General features: G+C 36.6%; 1 protein-coding gene across 1 annotated transcript in view; it reads left to right on the plus strand.

Moving 5' to 3' along the window:
• Positions 1–11,750, plus strand: part of LOC5577367 (protein prenyltransferase alpha subunit repeat-containing protein 1-B) — a 31,585-nt gene extending 19,835 nt beyond the window's left edge. The window contains exon 3 of the mRNA XM_001656397.2: positions 10,681–11,750. Within this exon, the coding sequence (XP_001656447.1) occupies positions 10,681–11,390 (710 nt within the window). The 3' untranslated portion in view covers positions 11,391–11,750. The remainder of the gene's footprint in view (positions 1–10,680) is intronic.
• Positions 11,751–20,702: the final 8,952 nt, after the last annotated feature.

Below are 20,702 nucleotides of genomic sequence, written 5' to 3' on the forward strand. Positions count from 1 at the left end.
CAGAATCATTTTCAAAATTTTATTTTGAATTCTCTGCAGAGCTTTCTTCCTGGTAGGGGGACACCGGGCAGTATAGACACTAGACTGATGCAAATTTTGAAGTTTTTGCTCCCCTAAGCTTAAACGATGTCAAATATGATGAAAATCATTCTCCCAAAATTTGAAGCGATTCGGAAGAAATTTGGTTGTGCACACGCTATTTGAAGTTTATATGGAAATTACTATGGGAAAGGCAAACTATTCGTGTTCAGTCCTCTAACTGCTCGTCATAATAATCTATGGAAAAGTGAACACACTCATCTCATATGAAAACTTCCCAGCTACAGCTTTGCCCAAGACCACATTTCGATGGGACGTAAGGATAATTTGTTATTATCGATAACAAAGTCAAAATCATGCTGAGAGGATCATTCAATTACATTCAAAGCAACACTGCTTTTTTGCTGTAGAACATAGTAGCCTGGATTACTTTGATCTATTCTTCCCGCCAGGAGCACCACGAACAGTTGGTGAAGCATGCAAAATGCAAACCAACTTTATGATGATGAATAACAATTTATCCTGACGTCCAATCAAGAAGTGGTCTTCGGCAAAGTTGTAGCTGGGAGGATTTCACATTAGAAGAATTTGTTCACTTTTCCATAAAATATTATGACGAAGATATAGAGTGCTGAACACAAAAGATTGGCGTTTTCCATAGTAATCTACATATAAACTTCAAATGGCGTGTGCACAGGCAAATTTCTTCCGAATCACTTCAAACTTTGGGAGGATGCTATTTACCATAATTAAAATCGTTTAATCATAGGGGAGCAAAAATTTCAAAATTTGCATCACTCTAATGGACACCCTAAAGAATTTTCCTATTTTGAATGTAAATACATGAATATTATACTGTTTTTCATGTGCAGTATGCTTTTTAGAGTTCTTAAGCATTTGTTAAACATTGTTGCAAAATTTTGAAAAAAAATTTTCATTTCCAAAAAAAGGTTTACAAAAAGCTTATATTTGGTAGTCATCATCAAGCTAGCGGGACAAAGTGGACACCCCTATGGGGCAGTATGGACACCTTAACGTTTATAGGAAAATTGTCCCGCGATCATTCCCAGAACCTCAGAAAATGAAGTACACATTCAAGAAATTATAGTGATAGTTCACTGTGCCACTGGAAACATGATTATAATTAATTTACGATATTTTTCATGGAGATGCTTTCAATATTGCCTCCAGATTAGTTTTGATACAGAATTGACTATTTTCAACCGATTTATGGTTCCGCATCGTAATCATTGCATTAAACGCTAAATAGTTTTGTGTATGAAGTTACATTTCTTTTTTTTTATAGTGTCAGCTTTACTTTGTCACCCGGTGTCCATATTGCCCCAACACTATAAGACATTTTCACATAAGTTTTTCAATGTGTTAAATTAGCAGAAAAAAATCTACTATATTTTTGAATCGAGCATAAATAATTGAAGATTCAGTCAAGAGCTGCATTTTCGGTCAACTTGAAGTAATTTGCCTCTGAAATCTTATTTGGTGAGGTGTGAATGTTATGATTTTCGAACCCAATAAAATCATGCTCAATTTATTGCTATAAAATCAATGTTTAAAACAATTTTTCTGAAATTTTAGTGGACAACTTACTCTTTCGACTGGTAATTGAAATATTGTTTGTATCTAAAGCATTAAATTATTCGCATAAGGTACCGCGGGACAAGTGGGTAAATGGGGTAAGTGAAAACAATTGATATATTTCACTGAATATGTGAAATAACGTTTTGAACTCATACGTAAACCTTTGAGGCCATTGAAAACATTACGATAGGTAAGATATTTCTGAGATTTTTCAACCATTATTGCATAATAGAGCGAAAAATTGTTAACCTGTCAACTGTTACTCCGTAACAAGTTGGCGGCGTACAATCTTATTTTAATATTTTCAGTGGAAAAAAGTTGCGGAAAATAATTTCCTGTACCACTTCTTAGTTGTCCTCTGTGACAGTTTCAAACTGAAATAAAAAAGTTTTAGAATTAATTCGACGTTGACCTAAAATAGCTAAATTTATACGCCGTCAATTTTCTTATCAGGTGGGGCAAGTGAAAAGTTTATCATTAGAGATTGAATTTGTGTTTTCTCTTTAAGAAGCCATAAGTAAACATGGTTCGCAATTATCATAGAAAAACATAACGTACGAAACGAACGTAAGAAACACTATACTCAAGCGTTAAAAGCTATTAGAAATCGTGGAACTTCTCTAAAAGATGTTGCCAAACATTACAATATTAATATGTCTACTTCGGGCAGCCAATTAAAAGGAAGACATTGACTGAAAAGTTGCAATATTAGAGAACACACGGAAATCTTGTGGAATGTTTATGGAAAGCTAGTTCCAAACATAAAAATGGGATATAGGTCTATCCACATAAAAAAGATTCTAAATACGTTATTGAAGGATTCCGTTTGATTTCTCCCGAAGAGTTATCCGACGTCATATCCGACTTTCTCAAAAACAAATAACGAGCGGTGGGAATTATACAGAGCAGAAATGCAATTGCTGTCCTATAATGTAAGAACTAACATTGAAAATGTTGCAGTTATAATGTTGTCGAATCATTTCAACTAACATAACTGAACAGAAGAAAATTCAAATGAAAAGAATAACATTTTCTTTGTTTACATACTACTTATGTTATTGTTCATTGGGAAGCCTTAACATATGTTAAAGCTTATATAAATCGTGGATATAACTGTTTGTTTTTGAATTTATTGTTCAAAACGGTAAACTTTTCACTTGCCCCACTTTTGGGGCAAGTGAAAAGTAAGGAGACATTTTTCAAACACTTTTTCTGTATTTTTTTTTAAATTTTTCATAAAAATCAATTTCAGCATGCTGCTTATATTTGGTGGGAGTCAAGCTAAAAAATATACACGACCTAATTTGTTTCAATTTAAAGTCTCTAGAATTTGAAGAATCTCAACTTTGCGAATTCCATTATCCACTTGCCCCACGGTACCTTATGCAAAGATACAGGGGGTGTCCATTCTGTTCCGGGTGTTTATACTGCCCCCGGTACCCCTACTACAACAGCTAGTCCATATTGGTACAGCAAACAACATGGCTGATCTGAAAATTTGTTTGAATATCAAAAGCTTGTTCTTAAGACAATGTCTCGATTTTCTAGGAGGATAAAGACATTTTACATATTTGTTACATTTGGCTTGAATGTCCTCAATGTGATTTTTGAAAGTTCAATTCTTATCTAGCATGAGCCCTAGATACCTAACTTCATCTGACCAATTTATTGAACCCCTTCTCATCGTGACAACATGTCTACTTGAAGGTTTCAAATAAAGAGCTTTTGGTTTATGTGGGAATATTATTAGTTGAGTTTTGGAAGCATTAAGAGAAATCATCCATTTTTGCAAGTATGAAGAAAAAATATCCAAACTTTTTTGCAGTCTACTACAGATGACACGCAGGCTTCGTCCTTTGGCAGAGAGGCCTGTGTCACCCGCAAACAAGGATTTTTGACATCCCTGAGGTAACTCAGGTAAGTGAGATGTGAAAATATTGTATAAAATTGGTCCCAAAATGCTGCATTGAGGAACACCAGCTCTTACAGGAAGTCTTTCAGACCTGGAGTTCTGATAGCTAACCTAAAGTGTTTTTTTTCTATCTTTATTAACAAGGTTTTTATCCATGGGCTAGTTCATCTCGGGGCCAACGGCTTTACTTCCCTTCCGGAGGAAGTCGTCACTATAACTTTTTTACATTATAAGTGACTATCTCGGGGATGGGATTCATTCCCAGGTCCTCGGCGTGAGAGGCGTGTGTTATAACCACTACACCAGGCCCGTCCCCAAAATCCTGAAGTGTACGATTTGATAGATAACTTTGAATTATTCTAATAATGTATGTTGGAAAATTAAAGTTTTTTTTTTTAATTTTACAATCAAGCCTTCATGCCAAACACTGTCGAATGTTTTTTCTATGTCTAGAAGAGCAAGCCCAGTAGAATAGCCTTCAGATTTGTTGGAACGGATCAAATTTGTTACACTTAAAAGTTGAGTGGTCGAAGGTCCATGGCGGAATCCGAACTGTTCATTGGCAAAAAATGAATTTTCGTTGATGTGGACCATCATTCTGTTCAAAATGACCTTTTCAAAAAAGTTTACTGATTGAGTAAAGCAAACTGATTGGACGATAGCTAGAAGCTTCTGCAAGATTTTTGTCTGGTTTCAAAATCGGTATAATTTTGGCATTTTTCAATTTGTCAGGAAAATATGCCAACTGAAAACATTTTTTAAATATATCAACTACGAATAATAAGCTACTTTCTGGAAGTTTCTTGATTAGGATGTAGAAAATTTCATCATCGCCAGGGGCATTCGTATTTTTTATTATTTTTTTTTAATAATAGTTCCCACTTCTTCCAAATCATTCTCCCAGCAATTTTCGAATACGTTCTCTTGATTGGGAATATTTTCGAAGTCCTGAATTACTCGACTTTCTATTGAACTGGTAAGTCCTAGACTAAAATTGTTTGCGCTTTCAAACTGCATAGCAAGTTTTTGAGCTTTTCCGCAATTAGTAATAATTTGTTTTCCCCTATCAATGCCGGTATTGGCTCCTGAAGTTTTTTTTTTTCAAAATATTATAATATTATATCTATAGATAATTTCCAAAAGGGCTTAGAGCCAGGGTCGAATTGAGAAATTTTATTTTCAAAATGTGTATGTCATTATTATGGAAATCGTTTTTAAATTTCTTTCTGCAGATCCTGCCATGTAACTTTCAAAGCAGGATCGAAAGTGCGTTGAAATTTCTTTCTCCTCGCGTTTTTATAGACGGATCATGTGTTTAAGATCATCGATACGGATGCGATACGGAACATTGTCAATATCAAGTTTTGTTTGTAGAGAAATGTTAACATCAAGATTACTATCGATATATGTTTCATATATATATATATATATATATATATATATATATATATATATATATATATATATATATATATATATATATATATATATATATATATATATATATATATATATATATATATATATATATATATATATATATATATATATATATATATATATATATATATATATATATATATATATATATATATATATATATATATATATATATATATATATATATATATATATATATATATATATATATATATATATATATATATATATATATATATATATATATATATATATATATATATATATATATATATATATATATATATATATATATATATATATCGCTTCATGGGATATTTGAAATGTAACAGGGACATGATCAGAAAAAAATCAGCATGAATAACCAGTTGGCTACAAAGGTAGCTAGCAGGCTTTGGATAATTTAACGATCATTGACATACGAGCCATTATTTCAGTTCATTTATCCGCCTGCATTCATACAACATGCATGACATTTAACGTTCGTTGAAGATTGCGAACCATGAATGAAAACAAAACAGACACAAACCACCCTGAGACGAGACTCGCGAAGACGGTCTTCTTTTTTGTGATTTTCTGTGAGTTTTTTTTTCTTATTCCACTTTGTGTTTATACCAATTATGCGCATGCTGTTCAAATCCTCACATGAATCTCTCAGCAAAAAATGATTGAGTTTGCATCACATCGAATCATAAATAGCCGTTTGAGTGAAATTTCATGCCAGTAAACGTAGCAGATATTATAAATAATTAATCTTCTGCTTAGATTTATCTGCAACTTTGGAAAAAACTGCTCCGCCGAATGAGGTTTTTAATAACAGTTGACTTTGAACACAATACTTTTCACTTTTTCAGCTATAAAAACGGTGGGCTGCATTTGACGTTTCGTGAGAGGGGAATCTGGGCTGCATATGACGTTGATATTTTTCCTCTTCGCGAGTCTCTCTCAGAAACCACCCACTGTTTGGCGCCGATCACTGTGTGACAACACTTGTAACATTCGCTGACCCACAATCATTCTGATCAAGAAACAGAGGCGAATATTTTTTTATTTTCTGTGGTATGTTTGCAACCAAAGGGGTTCAATGGTCCATTAGATTATAATTAGGTTGTTAAAGGCTGCATGATCAGTAAATATGAAAGTTAGTACCAATTTTATGCAAAACAGAAATCACCCGAACGACTGGATACTGTTGCAGTCTGTGAGAGTTGCTGCTCGTGAACGCTCTCGTGCCACGTACCAAACGAGAGAGAGAATGTTTGCATTCATAGGGCTCTCCGAATGCGATGTGCCACGAACTGTTATGGTTCGCGAACTGTAACACTTTCCGAATATGGTTCGATCGACTTATTCTGATCAAAATCCAAACACTGGGGGCTAGAGTCGGTTAAAACCAAATCAATCGTAGAAAAGTTTATAGAAGAGGAAAAACATGTAGGGCTATCAGGGTATTGAATTGAGAAATATCCTGAAGAGCACTTATCAAATAAAATTCTGCCGTTGGAATTACTTTGTGAATTATTCCGTGACCAATGTTTGGCATTAAAGTCACCAATGACAAAACAATTGACTTATTGCGAGGCTATTTTCACAAGTCAGTTTGGAGCAAATTAACTTATCTTCCAGAGCATCGAAAAGGCAAATAGGCAGCTATGAAAGTATATTTACCAAGCTGTGTTTGAGCAGAAACACCTAAAGTTTCAAAAACTTTAGTTTCAAATGACGAAAACAGTTACGCCTATGAATGATGAAAACAGTACGCCTATGAATGATGATTGCAACTCCCCCACAAGCCCCATCAGTCGATCATTACTATAAACAAAAAAGTTAGGATCTCTTTTGAGTTTAGATCCAGGTTTCAAATACGTTTCAGTAATAAATGCTATATGCACGTTATTAGCTCTAAGAAAATTAAACAGCTCGTCCTCTTTACCATTCAAAGAACGAGCATTCCAATTTAAAATATTTAAATTATTATTTGGATCCATTAGAAAAACGGACTGATTCAGTCATAGTAGTGACTTTGAACATTGCATCAATCATTAGATTCAATTGTTCAGTTAGAAAATTAAAATCAGAGGCTGACATATCACTCGATGATTTTCCGTTAGAATTTTCAATAGACGAAGAGGCGGCAGGGTTTTTTTTTCATTTGATTTGAAACAAGTAGAATGGGTACTCATAGTAAGAATAGAGGAGGAGTTCAAATTACCTGGTGCGATATCGGCAAAGGATTTTCCGTGGGTAGATACATTCGAAATTGAAAGATTCGAACGGCGGACTAAATTTAGTTTGTGAATGAGCATGATTGTGATCTTACTGATGGGTATGATTCGTAATCAAGCGATCGTTAACTGAAAAATGAGCATTATTCGATATTCTACCTGGGGAATTCCGGAAACGACCGTTATCGTAACGGACATTACTATTCTTCTGCTTGGCACGAGCCTCGACGACTCGCCTACGCGAAGGGCAAGCCCAAAAGTTTGACTTATGATTGCCCCCGCAATTTGGGCATATGAATATATCGGTTTCTTCCTTCACAGGACAGACTTAGCGAGAGAAGAACCTCTGCAAATCATGCATTTTGCATCTATGCGGCAATTTTTTGTTCCGTGACCCCACTTGTGGCACCTCCAGGTTTTTGGAAATGTTCCGATGTCACACGCTCAGCGAACATAAGTCTTGCTTTTTCTAAAGCTTTAATATTTATATCACTTTTATTACAGTGAACTAAGTAAATAATATTCTTGAGAAAGCCTTTTTACGAAGAATGCCAGATTGGGTTCTTTTTTTCATAATGATTACTTCGACTGGGGAAAATCCAAGTAAATCATTTATTCTATTTTTGATCTCTTCGTGTGACTTATAGTCACTTGAGAGACTTTTCAAGACGAATTTGAACAAACGTTCAAATTTGTCGTCATATGTAAAACAATGTGCTTCTTCTCTTCAAGATGTTTGAGAAGAAGTTCGCGATCTTTAAGAGTTTACGGCAATACGCGACAGTAGAGATGGGCGAACCGTTTGCGAACGGTTCAAAAGAACTAGTTCTTTGTGGTGAACGAATGAGTCATAATTCTTTTTTTGAGAACGGTAGTTCAGCAAGAACGGTTTACTGAACGCGAACTGCGAATGAACGAACGCAACGAACGTGGAGAAGAAAACCGTCGTTCTCGCCGAACAAACGGCATAGAAAATACGAAGCGAATGAAGAACGCTACGCTCCGCTCTTGGCATTCCCTGCCCTTCCTAAGTCTACAAGATGCTGGTTATGACTCGGTGCGACGAATGAGCAACGAATGAAAATGTGTTTGTATGAATAATGATTCGTTGACGCTTCGCTTTAACAATTTCATTCATTCAATATTTTTGTTTGGATTAGCTGTATAACGCTAAATACGCGGACGGACAAGGCTTGGCGCAACTAATGAGCTTTTCATTTTCATTTTATAATTTATTTTACAATAAATCTTTTGTATACTTCAAAATAAATGCATTCTGTTGAATTTTCTATAGTCAAAATTTTCTAATTGATAATAGAATCATAATTTAGCAGAAAATTCCAGCGTTGACTCAAAAATCTTTCATGAGTCATAAATAGATTATTTTAAAGGCGAAAATAAAAAAAAAATAAGAACGAAAGAACGGTTCAAAAGAACTAGTTCACTTTCGAGAACAGAACGAACGCGAACTGTTCATTGAAAAGAACTGTTTTGCCCATCTCTACGCGACAGTCTCCTTTCTTTGCGATTTGGAAGGAAACCTTGATTCCCCTAATGGAGTTCAAAATCACCTGCCTAAATCCCTCAAATTCGGAACAACTGCCCACGATAGGCGGCACTCTTTGCATCCTCACTTGAATCAGCCTGAGCTAGAGACTGCTTCGATTTGGTGTTCGGAAAATTTTTCAAGAGCATCGAACTGATTGCTCATTTTGATGCAATTTTAAACATTATCCATTTCACCCGTGGATGAAAACGCGCATTCCGGAGAAACGTACTTCCTTCCATTTTTGCCACTGTTTTTTTCTTTGTTGAAATTTTAATACACTGTTCAGCATAGGAGCATGATTTTCCCTTTCTATCTTAATCACTTTATTGTAGGCTAAAATTCTGTCGAAACTAAATGTTTCATCATTTTAAATTTCAATATGCTCCCTTAGCTATTTCATCTTACCTCAGCCGTTTCAACTTGCCCTGGTTTACCTTATGCTGAAAAGAAAATCTGTTGATCTTCATAGTAAGAATCAGATGCGTGTACACACTCAAAACCAAGGGTAGGAGAAATAATGGCAAAATCTTTACATTGACAACAAAATGAAAGTGACTGTTTTCATGTCGGTCATTAACACAAGACTAGGAAAAGCTCCAAGATCATTGGTTAGATCAACTTCAATAGCGATTTATAATTTAATCCAAATATATATTATTCGGATTGGTTCACTAATAAGTGGTCTCTTTACCACCGCTTAGGTCTTAAACCAAGTTTAACCATATGGATGAACCTGGTTTATGGCTAAGCGAAGGTAAAGAAAACGGCCCTAATACAGATTTAACAAAAACTAGAACAGACTGCGAAACTCAACCAGTGACGTTGTTCTATAATTTCCTTATTCAAACATCAAAATGCTGTGAATCTATTTCTTTTTCTGTGGATTCTTCGCACAATTTTGAATTGAAAATTCCCAAGGTATCTCAACAGAGCTTACAGTGGGGCTGGTAGCAGCTTCTTGGGAACTTGGTTTCTTTTATAATACAAGTCCCTAAAAAAATCTTAATTTTTGAAAGAGTCTAAAGTCTCTATTTTAACTAAAGTCTCTAAAGTCAGTGAAAGTTGCAGTGAATGTTGCTTCCAAATTTAAAAGGTTCTAGAGAAAACTTCAAAGACTATTACGTGTCTGTTTCCCAGGTTCATCAGAAATTTCTTCTTCTAGTGTTTTCTTTAGAGATTTTTTCCTGCATACTTCCGAGACCCTTCCAGAAATTCCTCTTCAGATGTCTTCACTAATTCTCCCAGGAAATCTTCCAGCGGAATACTTAAAGACATTTCTTCAGAATTTGCTACAGGAAATCCGTGAACTCTTCGACGCTCAAGGATTATGTTTTTTCCCATATGTGAGAAAAAGGCATTGAGAAAATGTACTGAGAAGTTTTTGCGCGTTTTTGCCTAATTTAACAGAAAAGTCGTGCAGTATAGTGCAACTGAAAGGTCGTTGGAAGATATGTTGTAAACTGATATCTAATCAGTTTGTATTGCGATTCATAGCAATGTTGTAAATTGAATATCACCTAATCTAAATACTTCCAGGCTTATTGTAAAACTAATTGTAAAGCTAAAGTTAATTAAAATGATTCAACGTGCAGAAAAGAAGCTCCTTCAAGTATTTCGCTGGAATTTGTTTAACAATTCTGTAAGCATTTTTAGTGTTTGACATGTCCCACCTGTCCAACCCGCTTCCTGCGCCACTTTAGATTTTATTTATCTACGGACTTTATCTAGATTTTATTTATCATTTCCGAAAATCTTAAATTCTGTAGTTTTACGGAAGTTTTCGTAGATCAGATCTGATCGCTGATGACAAGTTCCGTTCCATTTGTTATTCCATTCAATACATTAAGCTACAGTAATCCCCAGAGTAACCCATATGAATTCAAGGTCGCTTTTAATGAACAATACTGTTTTTTTAGGTTACGATGCCATCGACTGGGCTTTCGAAATTGGATTGTGTGAGAAGTGTGCCGACAAGAGCACAACCAACTATCACGCCTGGTGCCATCGACAGTGGGTCATCATGAAGGCTCCTCAGTTGCTGAAATTTGAGATCTACAAAACGGAAAAGTTCATCCGTAAGCACATCCACGACTACAGTTGCTACAACCATCGACAGTTTGTTCTAGCGAAAATGTCCGAAACGTCGTTTTTCGATGAGCATGACGGAAATGACTTTGTTGAGCTTATGGGGTATACCAGTTCTTTGGTTGACTCACCTGTTAAAACAGTGGATGATCTGCTGCGTTGGCTTGTCCCAACTGTCGATAGAGATAACTTAAACGAATTAAAGATTCGATCGTTCTTACTTTGCCTTAACTTAGCGGCGTACGATTTGCGATTTTGTGACGAGCTAAAATCAACCTACGGCGAATCACTAGCATTTGAAAATCATCGTCGATTTATGATAAAGTTCATCATTGACCGTTGTCGAAGCGCAGCCAACATCCTAAAACACGACACTAACGGACAATTTTCCGCCACGTGCAATCAACCAATGACGAAAATCACAAAACTAGACGAACAAGACAGTGCTTTCATTCGAGCGATTGCAAGTAAAGAAAAGACGAGATCCACGCATCAACATAAAGTATGGTGCAAACTGTTCTTAGGATTTGATTTTGAATAAGAAATGCTCTAGTAGATCATTTGTTCTGTTATAGGTAACACACACAGACCGTAGCACATGTTTTTAGTAAAGTTCCTAATTCTTTAAGTAGCGCTCCAATGAACAAATTCTTCTCACTTTTCTACTCCAGAAAGCTTCTTTCGTACTTCACATAGCACTGTCGAGCCCGAATGTTTGTTTTTAATATTTTATTTATGTTCTATTAACTGTACTAGGATAGAAGTGATAAGACAGTCTCGAAAAATGTAGTGAACAAGATAAAAAAATAGCCTGAAATGTGACCAGTTCAGTATGGATCCTCTGGAACAGTCATTATATTAATGATAGTTAGTTTTTGCTAAAAGTTTGATTATTTTGAAAGACATCGCTGAAAGCAATAAATTTCATATTAACTGTTTTTTAAATATTGTAGTAGTGCATTTCAGTCAAGAAAGAAATGGCCTATAATTGTAACAGACCCGATTTCCTCAGTCGATATTTTTGTTGTAGCTTTGCTACAAATTTATACAATTTTTACAATTTAGAATTCTGCAACCTAGCAGCTCTTCTAGGTTGCAGAATTCTAAATCTAGAGCCAATCGACTGTCGGCTTTTGATGTAATGAATTACTTCGTCGAAAAAATTACCTTGCCAAGAAATCTGAATCTTGGTAGGAGAAACTAGCTGCCCCTCACTAAATTGATGAAGTCGCTATATTTTTAAGCAATCAGGATAATGGGCTATCTGCGTTACAAAAATGAGATGGATACTAGCCCCACTTGATGACATAGTTCCTAAACTACCTGGGGCTGAATAGAAACACTCTTAGACTCGTATGGATAAAAAAACAATTTTATTAGTCGCGCCATCAACAATGCAGCTGAGAGCAAGGTCGGGTACATGGAACGGAGTCGACGGAACTATTGGTTCGACGAGGAATGTAGGCAGATTCTGTACGAGAAGAATACAGCGCGGACGATCATGCTGCAGCAAGGGACCTGGCAGAACGTGGAACGTTATAGGCGGAAACGGCAACAGTAGACTCACTTTTCTCGTGAGAAAAACGCCGCTTGGAGCAAACGGAGTGGGAAGAGATGGAATAGCTGTTCTGGCCTCAAGAAACGCGTCAGTTCCGCAAGCAACGGCTTCGTGCCGCGAGCCGAAGTGTGCAGGGATAAGAATAGGAGCATCTTGACGGAAAAACGTGAGGTGATCGAAAGATGGAAGCAACACTTCGACAAACACCTGAATGACGCAGAGAGCGCAGGTAATGAGGGTCAAGACAACGAAGAAAATGTATTTTTCAGTACTGCGGACGATGGAAACCAACCAGCCCCATCTTTGAGGGAGATTAAGAATGCAATTCACCAGCTTAAGAACAATAAAGTTGTTGGTAAGAATGGTATTGGAGATGAACTCATGAAGATATACACGGAGAGGCTGGCCATTTGTCTGCATCGGCTGTTAGCACAATCTGAGAAACAAAACAGCTACCGGAGAAGTGGAAGGCATAGGTGCCCCATCTACAACAAAGGCGACAAGTTAAATTGTGAGAACTTCCGAGCGATCATCATCCTGAATGCGGCCAACAAAGTGTTATCCCAAGACATCTTCCGTCATCTATCACCTGTACTAACAAGTTAGTGGGACGTTATCAGGCCGGCTTTGTTGACGGCCGATCGACAACGAATCATTATTTACTGTACGACAATTCCTTCAAAAATATCGTGAATATCAGTTCCCAACGCATCACCTTTTCATCGATTTCAAGGTGGCATACGAAATCGACCGCGTAGAGCTATGGAGAATCATGGACGAGAACAGCTTTGCCAGGAAGACTAATAAGAGCAACGAATGACGAGCCTCCAGAGTAAACTATGGTAAAAAAAAGATTCTACCCGCATGTACAAATGCATTTACCATGTACAAAACGCTTATAAGACCCGTAGTCCTCTACGGGCATGAAACGTGGACTATGCTCGAGGAGGACCTGCAAGTTCTTGGAGTTTTTCGAACGCAGCAGCGCTACTAGTGGTAATTTCACTGGCTTGCTTTGCTACTGCATTGTGAACATCATTACTATACTCAGCTCTAATAATAAGGAAAACACAGGTATCATCGCATCTTAATTATTCAGTCGCTCCGCGTAACAATCCCATAGAAACATTTTTTGTGGGATCAATGCCGACAACGCTAATGATTTTAATTAATATTTTCTTTGTCTAACTTTTCGGAGCCAGTCTAATAAACTTGTCATTTGCATTATTGTACACGGTAAAAGATTATCACTCACAGTCTTAGTAGGATTTACAGACAAGTATTTTAGTTTTTTTACATGCTTTAAGTTATACAGTCGTCTCTCCCTTACTCGATATTGAAGGGACCATCGAGTTACAGAACACAAAACCAATGCAACTGCGATCCAAGGGACCATCGAGTTAGCCATGAAAACCAACTTTTACTATGGTTCTCTAACTCGATATCGAGATACGGAATATCGAGTAAGGGAGAGTTAACTGTAAATGAGACAGTTTGTTATTCGTTACGAGTAACGAGTTGTAATATTTAGAAGACAAAACGAGTAGAAGAACATCATTTATAGATTTCTGATTAATTTGAAATCTTGTGCCATGCATTTATGGTTTTTAATTCCCTACATTTATGCAGAATTGCATGCAAGTTGGACCACACATAAAATCAGTCGAGCAAATTTGAACTTGTGTGATTAGAGCGGTACAAAATTGAAATTGGGTCCCCAGTTAGTCGAGAGAGTGCATGCAGGGAAATTTGGTTCCTACCTGTAAATAATGTGGCATTGGACAACATGCCACAATATTCAACTTGAGGCAAAAAGGTCTTTGATGCATTAGGCTAATACCATTATCGTTTCTACCTTTTTCTCACTCATTGCCTTAGAGCTGGTCAAAATTCCAGTAATGAAATGGGCAAATTTAATAAAAAGAAATAAGCAAAATTGATCAGAATTGGAATCTATCTTCTTCAAACCCTTCGAAATTTTATGAGTATTTTCGAACGTTTCCCTAGCAATGCATTTTTTAACGTGGACTTGTGCTTGAAAGACAAGAAGTCTTTCAGATCTTGGTCATGATCTTTGGCATTTTCAAAATGCATAAACTGTTAAAATATAATGTATGCGTTTGATCAACAGTTTGCTAATGCATGTTTGTTCTGACCTAATAACCTAGATAAAAACCAGAATGATATGACCGTTTTGTTGTTATGAAGCTCGTTGTCAGAATATGTCTCAGATTTTACTGGCGCTCGGCAGATTAACCGGATCTGGGAAGAAAACGAATTTGTAAGAAAAAGTCGGTGATACGAGCTTGGGTTTACACTAGTTTGCACAAAGAAGGTTCATGTTAGGTAGTTTGAAGCGGTTCAATTTAGAATAAGAAATTTTCCTATATTAAGCTAAATATGCTGTTCAACTCAAGAAAAGTAAAAACTTCTGTGGAAAGAAATGGTCAAGAAATTTTCTACAGTGAGCCCCATTTGAATTGACATTTCTTTTCAACTGCGTACTGCGATCAAAGAAAAATGGTTTCCTTGAGCATTTCTTGCAAGAAATTTCCTACGCATCGAGATGGGCGATTACTTTTCTGTTGAAGTGCATACCTCCCATTAAAAATAAACAGTTTTCTCCTAACGGACATCGAATCCAGTAGAATAAGAAAGTTCGTATCTTCATTTAAGGTGAAACAGCTTGGAATCAAATTTCAATAATGTACCAAAACTTTGAAGGCACAAATCTCGTGAAAGAACCTTTGTGCACTAGCAGAAAACTTAAAATAAGAAGATTGACTTTGAACGTTTATATTTCAGCAGATTAGTGCCTTTGAAATCGTGAGTAGGGGCAAAAGCCGGTCATTGTGTCTGCCATGTTTGGATTCCGAGGTGTGTCACCTTAATCAACTGTGAAAACAGACATTATCAGATTTGACAAATGATCGATTATTACAACAGCCTCGCCCTCGGAAAATGTAACAGCGGGCGTTATATATACTTCAGCAGTTAATCTGAAATTATTATAACGATTGTTGCAGAACATACATTTTATTTTCAATAAAATAGTATTCTGTGGTAAACCTGAAATTCAAACATATTTAGTAAGAATTGTAATCGTTGTATTTTTGGCAGATTTTCTCTCTTCGATTCACTCAGGGCCGGATTGAGTTTGAGGAATGTCAAAATAGATAGTGAAACAAGACTGAAACAAAAATGAGTGAAAATTATTTTAAATATTTTCTTCTCGATTTTTACTATAAATTTCAAGTGTTTTGTTTTCTAAACTGTAATACGAACTCGATGGATTTAATAATGGATTCATTGAATCATAAATTTTAATTAGCTTTGTTCCTAATAATATTTTAAGAAATATGGCTATATAGAGCAAGATGGACACCCTTATTTTTGGCCGTAATGTTTTTTTAGATAGGAAGAACAAGCGATTGAAAACTTGTTAAAAAGTTATCACTTCTTGGTCAAAAAGTATTTTTTGCATCGAGTGCACATGTCTTAAAAAATCGTTCATTTCATAGGATAAATACCATTGCTAACCTAGTTTTTTTAGTTGCTGAATTTGTTGTTCGAATAACACGCCAAGCCGTTCTTATAGGGGCTCGTTAGCCACAAGGAAGGACGATTCAAGTAAAACTGTTTTATATGGTATGCCCTCTTCAACATATAATCCAATTTCTCTCGCCGTTCCATTACGGTTCCTATCCATCTAGTATTCATTGCTTTCTTCTCCATGCTCCCTCATACTTCGAGCAAAATAGACCGATATGCCGGTAAACAAATTAAAGATATGTAGTGATGGCGGCCTACTTTCATGTAGAATACTAAGTATGAGATTTTCTGTAAAATACTGGAAATAAAGTTTCAAAATAACAAAGTTCCGAAAATCGCATTAACGGCACAAAATAATCTTTTGAAGTAAGTGTTGCAACTTTGTTCGCTTGAAACATGCTTTTTTCAATATCTAAGGGCCGATTTCTTCACCTTCGCTTAAGCCGTAAACCACGTTTACCCATACGATTAAACCAGGTTTAAGGCCTAAGCGGTGGTGAAGAAACCGCTTATAAGAGTTTCAATTTAAGTTGGAATATATAATAAACTAAAATTTGTTCTCATTTGTATTTTTACCGTTTTGTTTCATATTACGGACATACTCATCAGAAAGCATATAGAATAAATCATTCTGCTTCTACATGATTCCTCTGCGTCGTTGAGTCTGAAAAACAATCAACTTTTGAATAGTGGGTGAAATTTTTTATTCCGCAACATGAATTATTTTAAATAAATAGAAATGTATGGACTTTTCATGATTTTTATTCCGGACGCTACGGTGCGCATCGTACCTTCATGCTGTGCGTACACGAATTCTCTCTGCTCTTGGAAGTATTTTAAAAACTTCTTCTTTCTGGCGTTACGTCCCCAGTGGGACAGAGCCTGCCTCTGAGCTTAGTGTTCTTATGAGCACTTCCACAGTTATTAACTGAGAAATTACTATGCCAATGACCATTTTTGCATGTGTATATCGTGTGGCAGGTACGAAGATACTCTATGCCATGGGAAGTCGAGAAAATTTCCAACCCGATGAGATCCTCGACCGGTGGGATTCGGACCCACGACCCTCAGCTTGGTCTTGCTGAATAGCTGTGCGTTTACCGCTACGGCTATCTGGGACCCTAAACTACCTAAAGTAATAAAACAGTAGTTTTCAGTGCTACAAAAACAGTACTTTTCAGTGCTAAAATTCAAAACGGAACTTTTCAGTGCTACTAAAACAGTACTTTTCAGTACTATTTTTTCTACTATTGATCCCTTTACGATCCTTGTTTGGACCCGTGCCTTCGATTTTTCGTTGGACCCGTTGGCGAAAGCTAGCGGTGGTAATCCTTCTTGGACACCGTCTTGGGAAAAAAAGCCTCTCGAAGGTCACGTCTTCTTTCGTTTATTCACTAAACATGGTTACAACTACAAACAAAAGGAATACGAACTTTTTACCAAGGGTGAAATGAATAATGTTGATAATTTCATCTAAATGAGCAATCAGTTCGATGCTCTAGACAAATCTTCCGAACACCAAATCGAAGCAGCCTCTAGCCCAGGCTCTTTGATTCAAGTGAGGAAGCAAAGAGTGCCGCCTATCGTGGTCAGTTGTTCCGAATTTGGGGGATTTAGGCAGGAGATCTTGAACTCCATTAGGGGAATCAAGGTTTCCTTCCAAATAGCAAAGAAAGGCGACTGTCGCGTTTTGCCGGAAACTCTTAAAGATCGCGAACTTCTCAAACATCTTGAAAAGAAGAAGCACAATTTTTTACTTATGACGACAAAACTGAACGTTTGTTCAAACTTGTCTTGAAAGGTCTCTCAAGTGACTATAAATCACCTAAAGAGATCAAAAATGGAATAAATGATTTACTTGGATTTTCCCCAGTCCAAATAATCATTATGAAAAAGAGAACCCAATCAGGGCTTTCTCAAGAATATTATTTAGTTCACTTTAACAAAAAAGAACTTCATGGGTTCGATTCCCAGCCCCTCCACAAAAAAAACCGTCCAGCCATTAGAAGACGCCTCACGGAGGACCGTGCTTTGGGGAGCACATCCATCCTCCGTCAGTATCAGATGGTGACTGAGACAAACTGACCCTCTTCGCAGGCAGCTAGCCTCACAAACAACAGAGCTCTCTCCTACCTGCTCAGTGTGAGAGTAAAAGAGTGAGAGAGTGAAAATAAGATGTAAATATAGATAAGTTGAAAATAGATCTGTATCGGTAAAGAAGAAGCTACAGATCAACTGATTCCGGCACAGTAGTGGCCACGAGCACAGAGTGCCTTAAAAAAAAAAAAAAAAAGAACTAAATAATATTAAAGCTTTAGAAAAAGCAAAACTTTTGTTCGATGTCCGCGTGACATGGAAACATTTCCAGAAACCTGGAGGAAATTACCAGAACCCCACTCAGTGCCGTCGGTGCCAAAAGTGGGGTCATGGTACAAAAAATTGTCGCATGGATGCTAAATGCATGATTTGCGGAGGTTCTTCTCACGCTAAGGACGTCTGTCCAGTGAAGGAAGATACCACCAAGTTTATATGCTGGAATTACGGGGGCAATCAATTTTTACAATTTTTAGGTTGCCCTTCGCGGAGGAGAGTCGTCGGTAACGGTCGTTTCCGGAATTTGCCTGGTAGAGTATCGAACAATACTCGTTTTTCAGTTAATGATCGCTTGATTATGAATCATACCTTGCAGGAAGATCATAATCATGCTCATTCACAAACTAATTTTAATCCGTCGGTTGGCCGTTAGAATCTTTTAAGGCGCAAGAAAAAATGGCATAAAAATCAGAACTGAAATAGTTATTTATGCAACAAGTTGCAAAATGATGATTTTTTCAGCACGAGTCGTACATTTACGAGGCTCTCGCCGAGTTGGATAAATACGACGAGTGCTGAAAAAATTGAGTTTTGCAACGAGTTGCATACAACATTTTTTGCTATTACGAAAAAACCGTTTAATCGAGCTGTATCTAGGATCACAATCATATTTCAGAATAACCCACGTGGCCATCCATGCGTCGTACAGGCTCAATATTTTTCAATCAGGTAGGCTGTGATACATATACGTACTACATGACTGTCACACATTTTCACGCTTTATAGATAGAAGCGTGGAGGTGGTCAGGATATTCGAGGACAACCCAGGTAAGATGCTGACTGCAATTTTATACCGAATTGTACACTCACTATTCATGTGCTAAGTTGTCTGAACGCATCGGATTTTTTTGGAATTAACTAGATCATCATTTCTCAAACTTGGCTTTCGTGACCCCCCGACCTCTCGTCACCTCGCTCGTTTTATCAATTATAACTGGTGAGACGGTAAGGGGTCGCGAAATTCAAGTTTGGGAAGCTATGAACTAGTTAACTCTACTACCTCATCTTCGTCTTGCTAGACGACCCGATTCCGAAACAGAATCGCCACACGAGTGGGATTCGGATCGTCCAATGGATGTAGGGCAAGTTGCTTGTCATTGGTAAATACAAAACCATTCGAAGGATGGCTGTAAAAGCCATTCAGATATTTAGTTGGCGATTCTCAAAAGAGTGCTGAAAAGTGTTACTTTTCAGCACCCAAAACAGTACTGAAAAGTAGCACTTTTCAGTTCTGTTTCTTTTGTTAGGAAAAGTAGGCCATTATGTTGCTCAATTAATTGATGAAAAGTAGGCTAATAAGCAACGGAATAGCAAAAAAGCAGTTTTCTCCTCTTAAAACAACAAATTGGTGAAAATAAAAACACACAGCCTTTTTATTTGGCAAATAAAAGAGCTGTGTGCTATTATTTTCTTCGGTTTGTCTATTTAAAAAAAAAACTGCTTTTTCATTTTTGACTTTTGCACCATTTTTACTTGGGTCTTAATTTCGAGTGTATCTACCCAAGGGAAATCCTTTGCCGATATCGTAGCAGGTAATTTGAACTCCTCCCCCTTTGTACCCATTCTACTTGTTTCAAATCAAATGAAAAAAAAAACCCTGCCGCCACAGGTAACATTTACGCCTCTTCGTCTACTGAAAATTCTAACGGAAAATCATCAAATGTACCCACTTCAAGTGATATGTCTGCCTCTGATTTTAATTTTCTAACTGAACAATTGAATCTAATGATTGATGAAATGTTCAAAGCCACCACTATGACTGAAGCAGTCCAAGTTGGTGTAAAATTTACTATTAAAATTGTTAATGGATTACGTTTTTCTAATGGATCCAAATAATAATTTAAATATTTTAAATTGAAATGCTCGTTCTTCGAATGGTAAAGAGGACGAGCTGTTTAATTTTCTAACAGCTAATAACGTGCATATAGCATTTATTACTGAAACCTGTTTGAAAGCTGGATCTAAACTCAAAAGAGATCCTAACTTTTTTGTTTATCGTGATGATCGACTTGTTGGGGCATGTGGGGGAGTTGCAATCATCATTCATAGGCGTATAAAACATCAACTGTTTTCGTCATTTGAAACTAAAATTTTTGAAACTGTAGGTGTTTCTGTTGAAACACAGCTTGGTAAATATACTTTCATATCTGCCTATTTGCCTTTTCAATTATCTGGACAGCAAGTTAATTTGCTCCAAACTGACTTGCGAAAATTGACTCGCAATAAGTCAAATTTTTTGTCATTGGTGACTTTAATGCCAAACATCGGTCATGGAATAATTCTCAAAGTAATTCCAACGGCAGAATTTTATTTGATGAGTGCTCTTCAAGCTATTTCTGAATTCAACACCCTGATAGCTCTACGTGTTTT

Source organism: Aedes aegypti, chromosome 3 (genome assembly GCF_002204515.2).
Source record: "Aedes aegypti strain LVP_AGWG chromosome 3, AaegL5.0 Primary Assembly, whole genome shotgun sequence".
Classification (NCBI taxonomy): Eukaryota; Metazoa; Arthropoda; class Insecta; order Diptera; family Culicidae; genus Aedes; species Aedes aegypti.